The 14,812-nt window shown below is 43.3% G+C and overlaps 1 protein-coding gene across 1 annotated transcript in view; it reads left to right on the forward strand.

Moving 5' to 3' along the window:
* The window catches only part of LARS1 (leucyl-tRNA synthetase 1), a 360,224-nt gene that overhangs the window by 22,989 nt on the left and 322,423 nt on the right, over nt 1–14,812 (forward strand). Inside the window, exon 3 of the mRNA XM_069244681.1 lies at nt 11,401–11,488. Coding sequence (XP_069100782.1) covers nt 11,401–11,488 — 88 coding nt within the window. The remainder of the gene's footprint in view (nt 1–11,400; nt 11,489–14,812) is intronic.

The following is a 14,812-nucleotide window of genomic DNA, read 5'->3' on the forward strand; positions in this document are numbered from 1 at the left end:
AAAGGCCTGGCCCAGGAGGGGGAAAAGGCCTGACAGCGAAGGGGTTAAAATCTTTGCGTAGTTTAATTACATTTTTTCCTGTTGTGGATTTATCCAGGCAAATGTTACGTCAAAGGAATTAAAGGGCAACCTTACTAAGATTGGGCTGCAGGACGATTATTCAAATATTGTAAGATTTACATAACAGATTACAAAGTAACTATTGTTTACATAGGTGCACTTATTTTTGTGTGAGTATACTTTGAAATAAAGAGTAATGCAGAGCGGATCAGAGCAGGCTGTACAAGGTAAAGAGTATGTGAATTTTCAATCATCTTTTGATGGATGTGACAAAGTGATCCCATTTTGGGATGATGTTCCATAATTTTGTATTTTAGGAAGAAAACCCAAGATGGAGGTCATGTTAAGGCTGCGCTTCACTGCTTAGTATTGAGAAGAAATATAGCACTGAGATGTTTATACTTTTTTTTTCCCCTTTGGTAATGGATGATGTGATAAGTGATCTGGTAGCAACGGTCAGGAGAACTTTTAGAATCTCCGTTCTGATTGCAGTGAGGCTTGTGATTGTGGCAATTCTATCTAGCAGCTGCGCTATAACTTGCTGAGCTACTTGTTTAGATGTTTGGTAGGTATAAAATTCTTAATTTTAAGTTATGGTTGGTTATATGTGCATATTGTCATAATTGTTTTTTCTAAGTGTGCTCGCATTCCATTTGCCGCCTGCGCTTCGCAGGTGTCTAAAGCAAAAATGACGGTGTGGTCAAAAAGCAATAAATATCAGATATGAGTTTCTTGTCATTGGTGCGCGTTAACCATTTCTCAAAGGGGAGGAGAGGTCTGCTTGCGAGTGGTGTAATCTATGGAGAAGTTACCCTGTGTCGAATTGCTAGGTACAGCCAGTAAGTTTTTTTTTTTTTTTTTTCGTTTTTTTTGCGGGAGGCCCTACGCCGCCTGTAATTGAGTGAAATTCAAAATGCTTTGGGTGTCTTAGAGGTCTCAATTCTTTTACAATTAGAATTCTGCCAGTCTTAGAATGAGGTTCCTGTGAGAGCTAGGAGGAAAACAGGATTGCTGAGAATCGTCGTTTCCGGAGATATGGGAGAGGACAGGCCCTTACGTGTCTCCACCCTATCCCAGGCGTCCATCGTAGCCCATCGGTCAGTTACCCCGGGGTAGCCATAGGAGTTTCCAGATGTGCTGTCCAGCCACTGTCTGGTCAATAAAGCACCAATGCTTCTCAGTACATTCCTGCGACCATTCCAATAAGTATTGTAGTTATGCAGCCTGGTAATAACTAGCCAAATGAGGACCGCCCCCCCAGTCCTCCCTCTGCTTGCTGGAGATAAGCCTGTGTCTGTGCCATTCTTGCCCTTTTCCTGGCACAAATATATTCCCATATCAACTTCTGCATAGTGTTGAGTACCCCGCCTGGAGGAGGCAGTGGTAGTCTTTGCATGAGGAAGAGTACTTTGAGTAAGAGCGTCATCTTTATGGCCACTATTCGACCCAGCCACGAGGGACCATAGCCTCTCCATTTGGCCAGGGTTTCCCTTGCTTCACTCAGCAAGGCGGTGTAATTAAGTTGGGCTATAGTGTCCGATGTTGTGCAGATCTGGAGGCCCAAGTAGCTCAACGCTTGGTTAGCCCATGCAAAAGGCAGTGTGGGCCTCAGCGCCTCTACTTCTGATAACTTTAAATTGAGGATGGCGCATTTAGATAAGTTGGCCTTGAAGCTAGCCAGATCTTTAAAGGTGCTCAGTTCCCCTAGCACCGCTAAGAGGGACGTTTCCGGCTGTGACAAATAGAGCAGAACATCATCCACATATAGTGCAATTTTTTGCGTTCGTTCCCCCATCAGGATGCCATGAATTGTCTGATTTTAGCCATGTGCATTCCGCAAAGGGCTCCATATAGAGGCCAAACAGCAAGGGCGACAGCGGACAGACCTGTCTGGTCCCTCTAATTATAGGGAAGATAGCGGATAGGGCGACGTTAACACTCGCTCTGTCCTGGGGGGGAGGTATAATTACACCGCACACATTTGCAGAATCTCGGGCCTAGACAATAGCAGGGTAAGAAACAAACAGAAAGTCCCAGTGAACCCGGTCAAAGGCCTTCTCTGCGTCAAGAGATAGCAGTAGGGATGGTATGTGGGCTTGCTGCACTTTATCTAAAAGGTGGCACAGCCTCTTAGTGTTATCGGCACAGGTCCTCTCCGGTATAAACCCGGTCTGATTGGGATGTATCAGCCCCTGCATGTAGGGTTTTAGCCTTCTTGCCAGGACACTGGTAGAGAGTTTGGTGTCCATGTTCAGTAACATGATAGGCATATAGGAGGAACAGAGAGCTGGATCCCGCACAGTCTTTGGAATAACCATGATCATTCCTACTTGCATTAAGGGGTAAGTGTTTTGATATTCACAAAGTGGTTGAAAAGCCATGCCAATATGGGTGCCAGGAGGTCCCAAAATATTTTATTGAATGACCCAAATCCATCCTGTCATGTAGCCTTCCCCACAGAAAGGCGGTGGATAGCTAGTAAGACTTCAGTAGGGGTGATATCTTTGTCCAGTGTGTCAGCTGTCGCCCTTGTAAAGGAACTGCACCTTGCAATGGGTTTTTATTGTATTCAGCAATTCATTTGGTGAAATATAAAGAGTGAAAAATAGGTATCAAGGTAACCTTTGTATTTCCAAAATGGGATAAGGTGCTGAGAAGCAGTGGTTATTTGCACATCTCTGAATTCAGGGATGCTTATGCCAGCATGTGAATTACAGGGCATTTCTCAAATAGAAGTCTTTTTTTACATACTGCCTTACATTTAGAAGGCAAAAATGTAGAGAAAGACAAGTGGCAATAACACTAGTTCTGTGTTCCCCCAAGTCTCCCGATAAAAATGGTACCTCACTTGCTTGGGTAGGCCTAATGCCCGCGAAAGAAAACACAACATGGACACATTACATTGAAAACTGACATGTTTTTTGGAAAGTACCTAGATGTGGATTTTGATCTCTAGCTCAGCCGGCACCTAGGTAAACTTACCAAACTTGTACATTTTTGAAAACTAGATCCTAGGGGAATCCAAAATGGGGTGACTTGTGAGGCTCTCACCAGGCTCTGTTACCCAGAATCCTTTGGAAACCTCAAAATTTGGCAAAAAAAAATACTTTTTCCACACATTTCGGTGACAGAAAGTTCTGGAATCTGAGAGGACCCACAAATTTCCTTCCACCCATGGTTCCCCCAAGTCTCCCAATTAAAAACGGTACCTAACTGGTGTGGGTAGGCCTAGTGCCCGCAACAGGAAATGCCCCAAAACACAGCATGGACACATCACATTCTCCCAAAGAATACAAGGCTGTTTTTAGCAAAGTGCCATGCTGTGGATTTTGGCCTCTAGCTCAGCCGGCACCTATGAAAACCTACCACACCTGTGCATTATTTAAAACTAGACACCTAGGGGAATCCAAGATGGGGTGACGTGGGGCTCTCACCAGGTTCTGTTACTCAGATTCCTTTGCAAACCTCAATTTGGTTAAAAAAAAAAAAACATTTCCACGCATTTCGGTGACAGAAACTTCTGGCATCTGAGAGGACCCACAAGTTTCCTTCCACCCAGCGTTCTCCAAGTCTCCCGATAAAAATGGTACCTTACTTGTCTGGCAAATGGAAATGCCCCAAAACACTATGTGGACACATGAAATTGATCAAATACAAAACGACCTGTTTCTTGGAGGAGTGGGGGCACCTGCGTTTTTGGTCCTGGACTCAGCAACCATATAGGGAAACCTGCCAAACCCAAACATTTCTGAAAACTAGACAACCGAGGTAGTCCAGGGAGGTGTGACTTGCATGGATTCCCCAGTGTTTTCTTACCCTGAATTTTCAGCAAACCCCAAATGTAGTTAAAAAACAAAATTTTTCCCACATTTCTATGTGGGACCACCGCAACAGTGCAACTTTCCTACCACCCAACGTTCCCCTCAGTCTCCCGGTAAAAATGGTACCTGACTTGTGTTGGTGGGCCAAATACCTGTGACAGGGAAGAGCCAAAAACATGTCGAAATTGAGGGGGAACCAAAGCAGGTCCAAAAGGGCAGTTGAAAGAAAAAAAAAAACATTTTTAGGCTGACAAGTGGGGCAGAATTTTTATCGGTCTAGATGTGACAATGTTGGGTGGTAGGAATTTTGCGGATTCCTGCAGATTCCTGAAGGTACTATCACAAAAATGTGGGAAAAATGTATGATTTCTAGCAGAGATGGAGGTTTGCAGGGCATTGTGAGTAAGAAAATGGTGTGGGGTGCTCACCCAGATGTTTAGTTTTCAGATGTGTCTAGGTCTCGCAGATTTTTCTACATGTCAACGTCCAAAGTCCAAATAGTGCAGCCCTCACCATTCCAAGTGGGACGCTTTTGAGAGTTAGACAATCTCACATGGTCCAAATGTAAAACCAAAACACAAAAGAATCAAATGTCCTCTTGCTTGCCGTGCGATTAGATGTTTTTTTTTTTTGTGTGGGGGGGAGAGCTGAAAGACTTACCCCTTCAGTTGGGGTGGCGGCATAACCATGCCCATACTGGTTGGTAGACACCATTCCACTTTTTATTTTTTATTCCCAGGCATCTAGTAGGTTTTCTACCCCCTTCCCCCAGGGGAGTGAATCAGGGGTAATTACCCCATCTGCCCACCGGTGGGCAGAACAACTTTGTCCCCATTTGTTTGGGGTGGGGATATGGCCATACCCCCACCCTCTTTTTACAAATAAATAAATAAATAAATCTTCCGTGGTCTCTGCTAGGCTTTCTGCTCCCCTTGGGCCTTCCAAAAATGGGCCGATCTGACCGCAAAGGGGTCAGAAATGGCCAACAGTAATGTGCTCCAATGGGGATCTACTCTTGCCCAAGGGGTCGCACACCACGTCTTTTAAAAAAACAACCAAAAATAAATAAATATATATGTATATATGTGTGTATATATATATATATGTGTATATTTATATATCTATCTATATCCCTGGTGTCTAGTGGCTTCTGCCCCCCCCGGGGGCAGAGCAGCCTAATTTAAATAGGCCGATCTGCCCCCCGGGGTGGGGCAGAAAAGGCTTAATAATGCCCAAGGGGTCGCTCCCCTTCATTATAAACATTAAAAAAAAATCCCTGGTGTCTAGTGGGCATTTCTGCTGCCCGATCGCAGCAGAAATGCTGAGAGAGACATCAAAGGAAAGGAAAGGCCTTTCCTCTCCTTTGATGCCTCTCCCGCCCCCACCTCCCTGTCAGAAGAGAAATGCTTAGCATTTCTCTTCCGGATGCTTCCAGCGCAATGGAAGGTGACCTGTGATGTGGTCAGTGCACGTTTTGGGTGCTGACCTCATCAGCCGTCATGGGGGGGTTCGGAATGGGAAGCGATTTCCCCCTTCCATCCCTGCAGGGGAGTGCTATGATGAGCTGGTCTCATCCTCGGCACACGGGAAACGTGGCGGAGCATGAGACCAGCAGGTACTGGGCACCCCAACGGTTAATGGTGAGAGCTCTTGGTACAAGTATATTTTGTGGCCCTCAAAGTTTATTGCACTCGAGTTGCTGACTGCCATCAGGATTTGTTCTTTGTTTGTAGTAATGAAGACATGCGAGTATGTCCTGTGCCTGTATGGGAGCCCGAGACGGTCGGCTCACTCAATGCGTGAGGTCCAGGATTATCTCTTGATCTTTGCGTGCCATAGTAACTTGCCGAAACAAGCGTATCGCAAAGACCTCCAGTAACCCCGGTGTCGCCTGCATTTTGACCCATCTAATATGTATGTTGGAGCGCCGCTACCTGTTCTCGAGATCTTCAAAATGGTATTGCAGTTCACAGTTTGCTCTATTTGAGTGTGAGAAGTTCCTGTCTGTGGTGATCCAGTTCTTCCGCCTGCACGTTGTGGGGGCGTTCCACCGTATCCGCTCTCTGTTCCAGTTCTGCTACTTCCCTCTTGAGGTCTTTGGTTGTGGTGGCAGTCTCATGTCTAAGACTAGATATGTCTCCTCTGAGTCCTCCGAAAAGTGTTCCAGAAACGACTTAGTTATCGGGTGGTATCTTCCTCTACCTGCTCACCATCACTGGATCCTTTGCCATCTGATGCCACCAGCGGGTTTTGCTCCTGTTACTTTGCCAGGGTCTGCGCAAAGAGCTCTTTCAAGTTGCCCTCCTTCTTACATTGCCTTTGCGCCTCCATAATTCCTTTTGCACAGGTTAAACCACCTACCGCCCGCCTGCGCAGCGTCCACCAGTCACTGTACTCCAGACGCTCCCCTTCACTTGCGATCGCGCTTAGGGTGTTCACTTCTTCTGCCTTATAGGTCCATTCCAGGGGTGTGGGCTTCATTCGTTGGGGTGGGTGGCCCGTCGGCCCGAACCATCCACTGCTAGGAGTGTCCCCTTCAGTGCATCAGAGTTGGTGTAGGCAGTTTACTGTGTGGCCCTACTGGTGTCCATATGCTCTTCAAGAGGGCCAACTCGCTTTTCTTTATGTTCCCTCTCAGCTGGGCTCTCTAGCTAATGCTAGAAGTCCCCCCCTAGGTCCGCTTCCCTCACAGGCATGCCTGTGCTCACCATAATGCAGCGCCGTTGCATTTGTACTGCGATGCAGGTCGTCGGGTGTCTCACGATTCGTCCTCTGGTAGCACTTCTCCTCAATGTGCCTCTTCGTCGCCCTGCGCCATCAGCACCAGGGGTGGGAGGGGGCCCAGCAAGTCCGGATGCACCCTTGTCCAGTCCTCCAAGCGGGAACCACGGTTTTCAACGACTCACGTGGTCGGTCATCTCTTGGAGGGCCACCAGTCGTGGCAATCCTCCTGTCCGCTGCCCCACCACTGGCACCTCTCCGGTCCCGCCTGGCCCAGGTTGTGTTCCTCAAGGTGCGCGCTCCGCCTCTTCTCCTTCCCGCGAGTGCCTCGGCCTTCTGGCAGTTCCAGGTCTATGGCTGCCACACGGGTCCATCGCCAGCAGTTCTCTCTCCCCACAGCTGCTATCGAGGTCGGGGGGGGGGCACACTGAGACTCCAGCCGCCACCAAAAGGGGGCCCTCGGTGAGGTTTCATTAACCCCCACCACAGCCGGCCCATCCACTCCACTCCACTCCCTCGCGCCTCAAGCGGCTGCCATCTTGGTTGGGGCCGCATCTCCCAGCTTGCCGGTCCGCGGGCTCTTCTGGGCTTCCGAGGGATCCCCTCAGCTCCCGGAGCCCCAGATGTCGCTCTGGTGGTGCAGGGGATGCTCTAGGCGGCACCAGCCGCTCTTACCTCGCTGCCATCTTGGCTCCACCCCCCTTTAATTTTCTTTAGGATAGCCTTTCTTTTTAAGTTGTTTTTTTTTCTTCTTTTTCTTCATCTTCAGTGTATTTTGGCTTCCTTAAAGTAATCTTTACACCATTTGCAATTCTTCCTGTAAGAGGGGTAATGACTAGATGGGAGGCTGGCCCTCAGAGCTTTTAGGTGTGTACTTGTATCCTTAATTAAGGTATTTCTGTCTGTAGACTTCCAGTACAGTTTCATACCTCAAGTACGACTGGTGCTGAAAATGGTCGGATCCAAAACAAATATGTAGTTTTATGGCTACAGGTCTTGTTTTTTGTTTTGTAATAATGATTTGAAATTCACAATCGATTGTGCATGTCCTCAGTCTAAATGATACTAGCATTGTTGCTATACCTTGTACATGTGTGTATGGATGGTACGAATTCAGGTTGTTAAAAAAATATATATATATATGCTGTGTTAAAAACTGTCTACATAGAATATAGCAACGTTTGGAGTGAATCCTGCTTCCATTGTGTTTGTCCTATTTTATGGACCTAGCTTAACACAGTGCAAAGACAGAGGCACAAGCCCATGCTGCGATATGTGTACAGTGTGTCACTAAATTACACAGCTCTCTAATGCACAAACTAAATAATCTATTTGTACTTTTAATAACTCATGTTTTTATATAGTGCTATATATATCACAAATATTTTGCTGTAAATAAAGCACTTGTGTCACCTAATTTACTGGTACACATTTACAAGACGTGAAAGTTTTAAAGGGCTGAGGCAGTATCTCTGCAATTGAAACTCATGACAAGCAGATCACAGCATAGGGCACCTTAACTCCTAGAGCGGCGTGGCTTATAACACAAAAAACCTTGCATCAGGCATATGGCCCCTAAAAATTGGTAAAAAGTTGACATGTTAGTGCCAGCTGCTAAAGTTTCCAGTGGTGAGCGTAAGCATCAAGCTAACTTTATTAATCAGTGGCTGATGCATACTTCTACAGAAGATCTTGAAAGTTGTCTAAGGCTGAAAAGATTTTAATGCTTTGCAATTGTGTACCTGATAACACTGTTTGCATTAACATACAGTCTTCTGGATGAAAGCAAATCCCCAGTTAGACTAAACAAGTCTGGCATGTGTATCGCTCATCCAATCAATTCTTTATTAGGCGTGTACAGCCATAAAGTACAGAGCATAAAAATCATCAATATACAATCATTAAATCGCAGCAGTTACATAAAATGACGTGTACAGCGCCTCAAGCCCCTCATGACCGATTTACCGTGCTCTATGAAAGTTTGTTTGATTGTATAAATAGGTTTTATGTCAACAACAAACAAGTACTCCGCTATGAGAATTGGGTCTATAAAGTGATGTATGCATAAAGAGGAAGAGAACAAGATAGCAATCTAAAAGCTATGCAGAAATAGGCCAAACCCATGTTCCATACTCAGTGACTCACCAGGAAGCCTCAAAACAAATTAAATAATAAATCACCATTAAAACAGTACTTCCCTACCATGTTCCTAAGTCTTACTGTGGCTGATATAAATTCATATACCATAGCGCAGACATATTCATTTTGCAACAATTCCAAGTAAAGTAAGGCTTGTCTGCACTTCCTAATGTTTAAAGACCTAAGTAATGGAATTAAAAACTATTTCCTTGGCCCGGCATACAGTTTACAAAAGAAGAAAAGATGTAACATAGGCCTCAAAAAATCATGAAAATGTTACCAGACATGCAGGACGAGTAACTTGAATAATCTACTCGATCAGAACTGTAATGTACTTGACCCGTAAACTGATCTCAAATTATGTGATCCTATACAAATATTTTAGTTTGCAGAGTCACCCTTTTCTTCATTCTCACATACGAGTGTACCTTCAAATAGGTGAGCTCAGCACTTCTGCTGTACAAAAAAACTTTGATGAAATAGACTACATTTTTGCTTCATGTATAAAAAGAACCTAGCCCACATATTGGGGACACATGATCCATGACTTGCTTCTTAGTTTACTGATAGTTTTTCCACACAAGCAGGAGTGTTTCTAGGTCTAGGTTTAAACACTCACTTTTCATAAATATATTTCTAAAGCATGATGTGGTCGTACACTTCATTTACAGACAGAAATTGTCATAGAAATGTCCAAAACCCTTCCCACTAACTTGCAGCTTTGCTGATAAAACCATATCATATATTAACAATCTGTGAAAATCGGGTTTCAGAAAACATTTATTCTTTGCACATCACCAAATAAAGTGTTCTGATTTGTTTTCATCCTATTAAAATATTTGTATTCATCACACAAGTACAAATAATGGATTTTCACAACTGCTGAAATATATTTTGAAATGATAGTACTGTTGACTTCGCTATTTAAGTGTTGTGTTAGGAAAAACCTGACAATCCTGGAACTCTGCAGACAGAAAGAAAATTAATCGTAAGACAAATTGACTTTTGACTTCTGTCCCTGAACACAGAGCAAATGTATGAAGAACAAGATTTAAAGGTGTCTTTATTGCTCCTTCACTTTCTGACTAAACGGAACACCTGCTCTTTGTCAACTTGCCAGAAGGGGCGAGTAGGTCCTAAAAATAGCTTGACCTGCTAAAATATGCCTTGCCATAGCGAGTAGATTTGATAGATCGAACATAGCTCATGGCCTGATTCACTATAGGTGTCTCTAGTATAAGAGACCAGAAAATGATGTATATAGAACCTAAGCGGGTAGAATCTCTAATAGTGAAGAGATGAGCATTAATGTTATTGCTCCATATGATCTGTGCTTACTAACATATGATAGGCAACCACTCTCCTCCTATTGAACTCTTGGGATTCTCTTCTCCTTCCTTATAGAAGGAGAAATTGGGTTTTTAAGCACCTCTTGGCCAAGGCAGTAATGTTCAATGGGTTATAAAAACATTCAGTCCTCGCTAGCATAATAAATTGTTTGTTAACATACTTTATTACAATATTCTATGTGCATAATCAAACCATAGGCAATCATAGAATATGTCCTGGTTTACAAAGGGTTCTTGTTTGCGCCAAATAGATTGCCTGAACATACGCTAACTTAATGCGGTCCTCTAGATACAGTAGACCCAGCTCCATGTGACAGGCATAAGTGGGCACAGTGATAGATACAGCTAGCAGTCTTCTCAAAAACATGTTCTCGCCACCCTGCAAATGCACAGAGCTACAGTACCCCCATATAGCGTTCCCATATGTCATTACAGAGCAATAACAAGCTTTGTAGATATTAACCACGGTCTCTAGGGGTTTGGAACCAAATGTTTACTACAAACCTAAAGACTGGCTCTGTTTATTCAAACTGGGCATACCTGACTTTATTGAGATGGACCCAAGTACATTTATTATCAATCGGTACCCCCAAATATACGAAAGTTGGGCCGCAGAGAAGTTTATTGCCGTTAATAAAATGGGATTTGAATTATTTGAGGAATGCTCACAAACCATGGTGTGTGACTTATCTGTATATTGGTCACTAATCCTAGGTCGTTCATGAACAGAACAAATCTGTCCAGTAAACTCAGCAAACTCACACCAGTTCCTGAAAATAGAACACAGTAACCCGCATATAATAATGCATGGAGACTTCTTATTCCTCCCTGTGTCACCCTTAGTGTTAGAAATGGATCATGGTCATTAATATATAGACGGAAAAGAAAAGGGAACCAGCACACACCCTTGCCTCGCATCAAGCTTGATCTTAATTGAGGTTATTCACCATTAGACCCATAACGAATACACCCAGTCACATCTTCATGTAATTGGGCTAACACATGCACTAATAGGGCCTCCACTCTCTTTTCCAACATTTTCCCCTAAAGCTTTCCTCTCTTGACACAGTGTTCTATGCTGAGCTGAGATCCGTAAATGTTAAATAGAGACATCCAATATTTTAGATTAAATCTGACAAAGTCCATTGTCAATAGCAACCTTTTAGTTATGAGGTGCTCAGGATTTTGCATCAGCAAGTGAGTATATGGAACCAGTCCACTGCAAATAATCTGTCCTTAACAAGGATTTAAATGTAATGTTGTTTTATCGTAATCAGAGATGTTATTTTGCTTCCCTTTTCTTTTTGCAGCAAGGGCAAATACCTTGTCACCTTCCCCTACCCGTACATGAATGGGCGTCTTCATCTGGGGCACACTTTCTCTTTATCGAAATGCGAGGTAGGCAACATCCTCTTTTTCTGTGTTTGTCAGGGCAAATACCGACATGACAGTTTTTTGCCCTGTACCATCATATTTGGAGCACTTATCATACAATAAACTCTGCTGTAAGATTTGAGAATATTTGTTCTTATTTGTCAGTGTTGCATTGCGTATATCATTCATTTTGTTCCTCAGCACTATCTGTCCTTGACCATACGAGGCACAATTGATCAATTTAATCCTATCAAGTAAACAGTATCTCACTTTTCATAGAGTAACTTTTTATTTATAGTTCTTACTAGTGTAACTTAAATATAACAAGACAATAGTGTAAAGGAACACAAAAACTATCGGAATAGCACATGAAAGTTTGACATGCGTGTAATGCACAAATAGCCAGCGGGCATTTAAAACAAGCAAGGCAATAGCTTTTTCAGTGGATAAAAGCTTCGCCCTCGATCAGTTGGAGCCAAGTAATGCTACCATCCGTCCATACTGGTGCCACACTTCAACACATTTTCTCATTGCAAGTAAACTGAAGTGAAAACACGTGGGAAGAATGCAAAAAGAAATTGACGAGACAGATACCTGTATCACTAGTCAAACCTGACTCTGCTACCTTCTGAAATTCTCTATTTCGTGTGCCAACTTCAGAACGAGTCTGTTTCTATTAGAATAGTTCAGTTAAATGTGCAGTGCACAACATGGAATTAGAAAGCAAGACTTTGTTTAAAATGTGTGGAAATGTGTAATAAGGTTAATGCTTTAGTAGACTTCAAGCTGTTACGAAAGCAAATAGCAGTAGATTAATAAAATATAACAAACGTTAAGGCACATGGGTATTGTCATTTCCTCTTCTTAGTATAAATGCATGCATTAAGTCATATGTACAAGTGAATTTACATTCATAAGCCCTCCCCATTTCCCGCTAAATCTCTTCAGCAGTTCAATAGCAAATAGACACATTTATTCTTAATCATCTTCAAAAGAATTAGGTGAGTAAGCAGGGGCAATGCCTTTTCTTGGATGATCCACATATTCAGTATAACAGCAGCACGTGAAGGTATTTTAAGAAGAATAACAATTACAGTTTCGAAGTTCTTCATTACCCAATTCTTTATCATCCTCGAGAACCAAGTCCAGATGCCACTTAAGTTGGAATCAAAGCCATTTTGAACCTTTTGTAATTTTATCACAGTAACCTTAATGTGGTCTTTCTGCTTGCATACAACACTCATAACCTACTATTGCACCCAAAGAACCATCCACAACCCAGCTTCCGATCTTCTTTCATAGTGCGTTTATGCTTTTTCTTTGACCATATACAGCACTATAGAAATACGATATACATACATACATAAATATTGCCCAGATCTTCTTTTTGGCTGCTAGGAGGTAAGTTAGGGCCATTTTATTCTACAACACCCTTGAATTCTGGAAATCCAACTGATCTATTTTCAAACGTAGGGAAATGGCAGTGGCTTTGGCTACTTCTTCCAGTATCTGAGCATTGCATCTGGTTTCTCAGATGGCTGTCTTAAACCATAGTTGAGATATAGAATGGAGAGGAATCTGTTCATTTCAGAAATCATGTGGTGCCCTGGCCATTGTTGAAGAGCGTGATGCCACAATGTCTAATAGAAGGGACAACATAGCTAAAGTAATGGGCCACAGCCCATTTATAAGGCAGTCAGGGATAACTTACTTTCCGGAGATGAAATGAGCATATCCTTCTTGACGTCAAGTGATTGTGAAATACCAAACCAGCCGCCATACGGTATTCGAGGGGGAGAGGGGAGGGGGATTTGAAATGTACAGTCTCTAGAACAATGTTACATTCACTTTAGCCCACTTAAGATCCCCTTCTCAGAAGGGGAAAAATGAGTGACATTAGTCTGTAATTGCCATGGGGATAGTTATAGTTTTCGAGGCATTAGAAAGGCAGAGAGAGATGCAGGCTCATTCAGACAGACCATGCCCACGATAGAACAGATCAAGGTAAGTTTTTTATTTTTGCTTTGTGGCACTCTGATCAAAGGAACACCCCTTTGGCCCCCCATTTCTTCCTCTTGACTGCCCCTTTGACATTAATATGGATTCAACAATATTTCTTTCTTTCATGTAAAGCGACATAGTGGTTCGTAACTGTCGCTAATTCTGCTAACTTCTTAGTATGCCATCAAGTACGTTTTGTGATCAACCGATTTCTCGCATTCCGGAATAATCCCTGAACAAAGGCAACTCCCACAGCTTCCTGAGCCATTTTGATCGGATGGGCAGTGCCTGTATATCTTTCAAACATATACTTAAGTTGCCTAGATAGTCTGCGGGTGACTCAGTCGTACTTTGTTTGGTGTTCAAAATCTTGGTCCAAATACTTTTCGCCAGGTGCACATCCACTACAGCATTCATCAACACATCTTTGCTATGTTCATGGCCCCATAGTTTCACTGGGTACCACAACAGGCAGCAATTGATTCACATCCACCCAATTTGGTCTATACACTTTGAAGATGTTCTGCAATTTTTCACAGAACATGTTTGGGTTTTCTCTAATATTAGGCAGTTGCTTCCTAATGCTCATCAGGTCTCAGGGGATCCAAGTTATGTGGACAGTGATTCTACTGTCTGCTGTCGGATAGCCTCTCAATGGAAGGAGGGTGTCAGGAGCAGATCCTCTGGGGTCAGTATCATAAGTGTTTCCAGAATGAGGGGAGGGAGAAGCTTCTCCTAGCCAGTTGATCTGCTGTCCATCTTTAGTTTTTTTCTAGTGATTATTGGGCTGCGCTCTGAGGTATGTCTGCGCCCAGCTGACTCATGCTCAGGACCGATTTGCAGTAGTCAAGTCTATATCTTGTATGGTCATTAGCCAGTTGTACTTTGCTGTCAGTCAGTCACATTGCAGCACTCGCATGTGTGTTTGCTCCACCCATTGCCAGACCTTTAGGTGCTGCTCTGTTTCTAAGTGTATCAATGGTTGCACCAAAGGGTCCTTCCAAAAGCATACAAAGGATGCCCAACAAATCCCCCTCCCTTTGACCTTACGTTTTTTGTTCTTGTGATACAGTGATCTGATGGAATAGATAGGCAGGAGGCAGAGCAGTAGGCGCACAAGACCTAACTCTGTCCTTGAGGTAATTTATTTGGTATTCCAGTTTCTCCTGTTTTTTTTCTCATACACCCACTTGGGTACAAGCTTATGTTAATGGGCCTCCTAATGCCATTGCAAAAATAGTGTCCACTATTCAGTGCCTATCTTGTTTTTAGGATCCTTAAACTTATTTTGTAGATTCCCTAATCTATCTTTATGAAAGTTAACATATCTAGGAGTAACTTGCCGTT

This window comes from Pleurodeles waltl, chromosome 7, assembly GCF_031143425.1.
Source record: "Pleurodeles waltl isolate 20211129_DDA chromosome 7, aPleWal1.hap1.20221129, whole genome shotgun sequence".
Lineage (NCBI taxonomy): Eukaryota > Metazoa > Chordata > Amphibia > Caudata > Salamandridae > Pleurodeles > Pleurodeles waltl.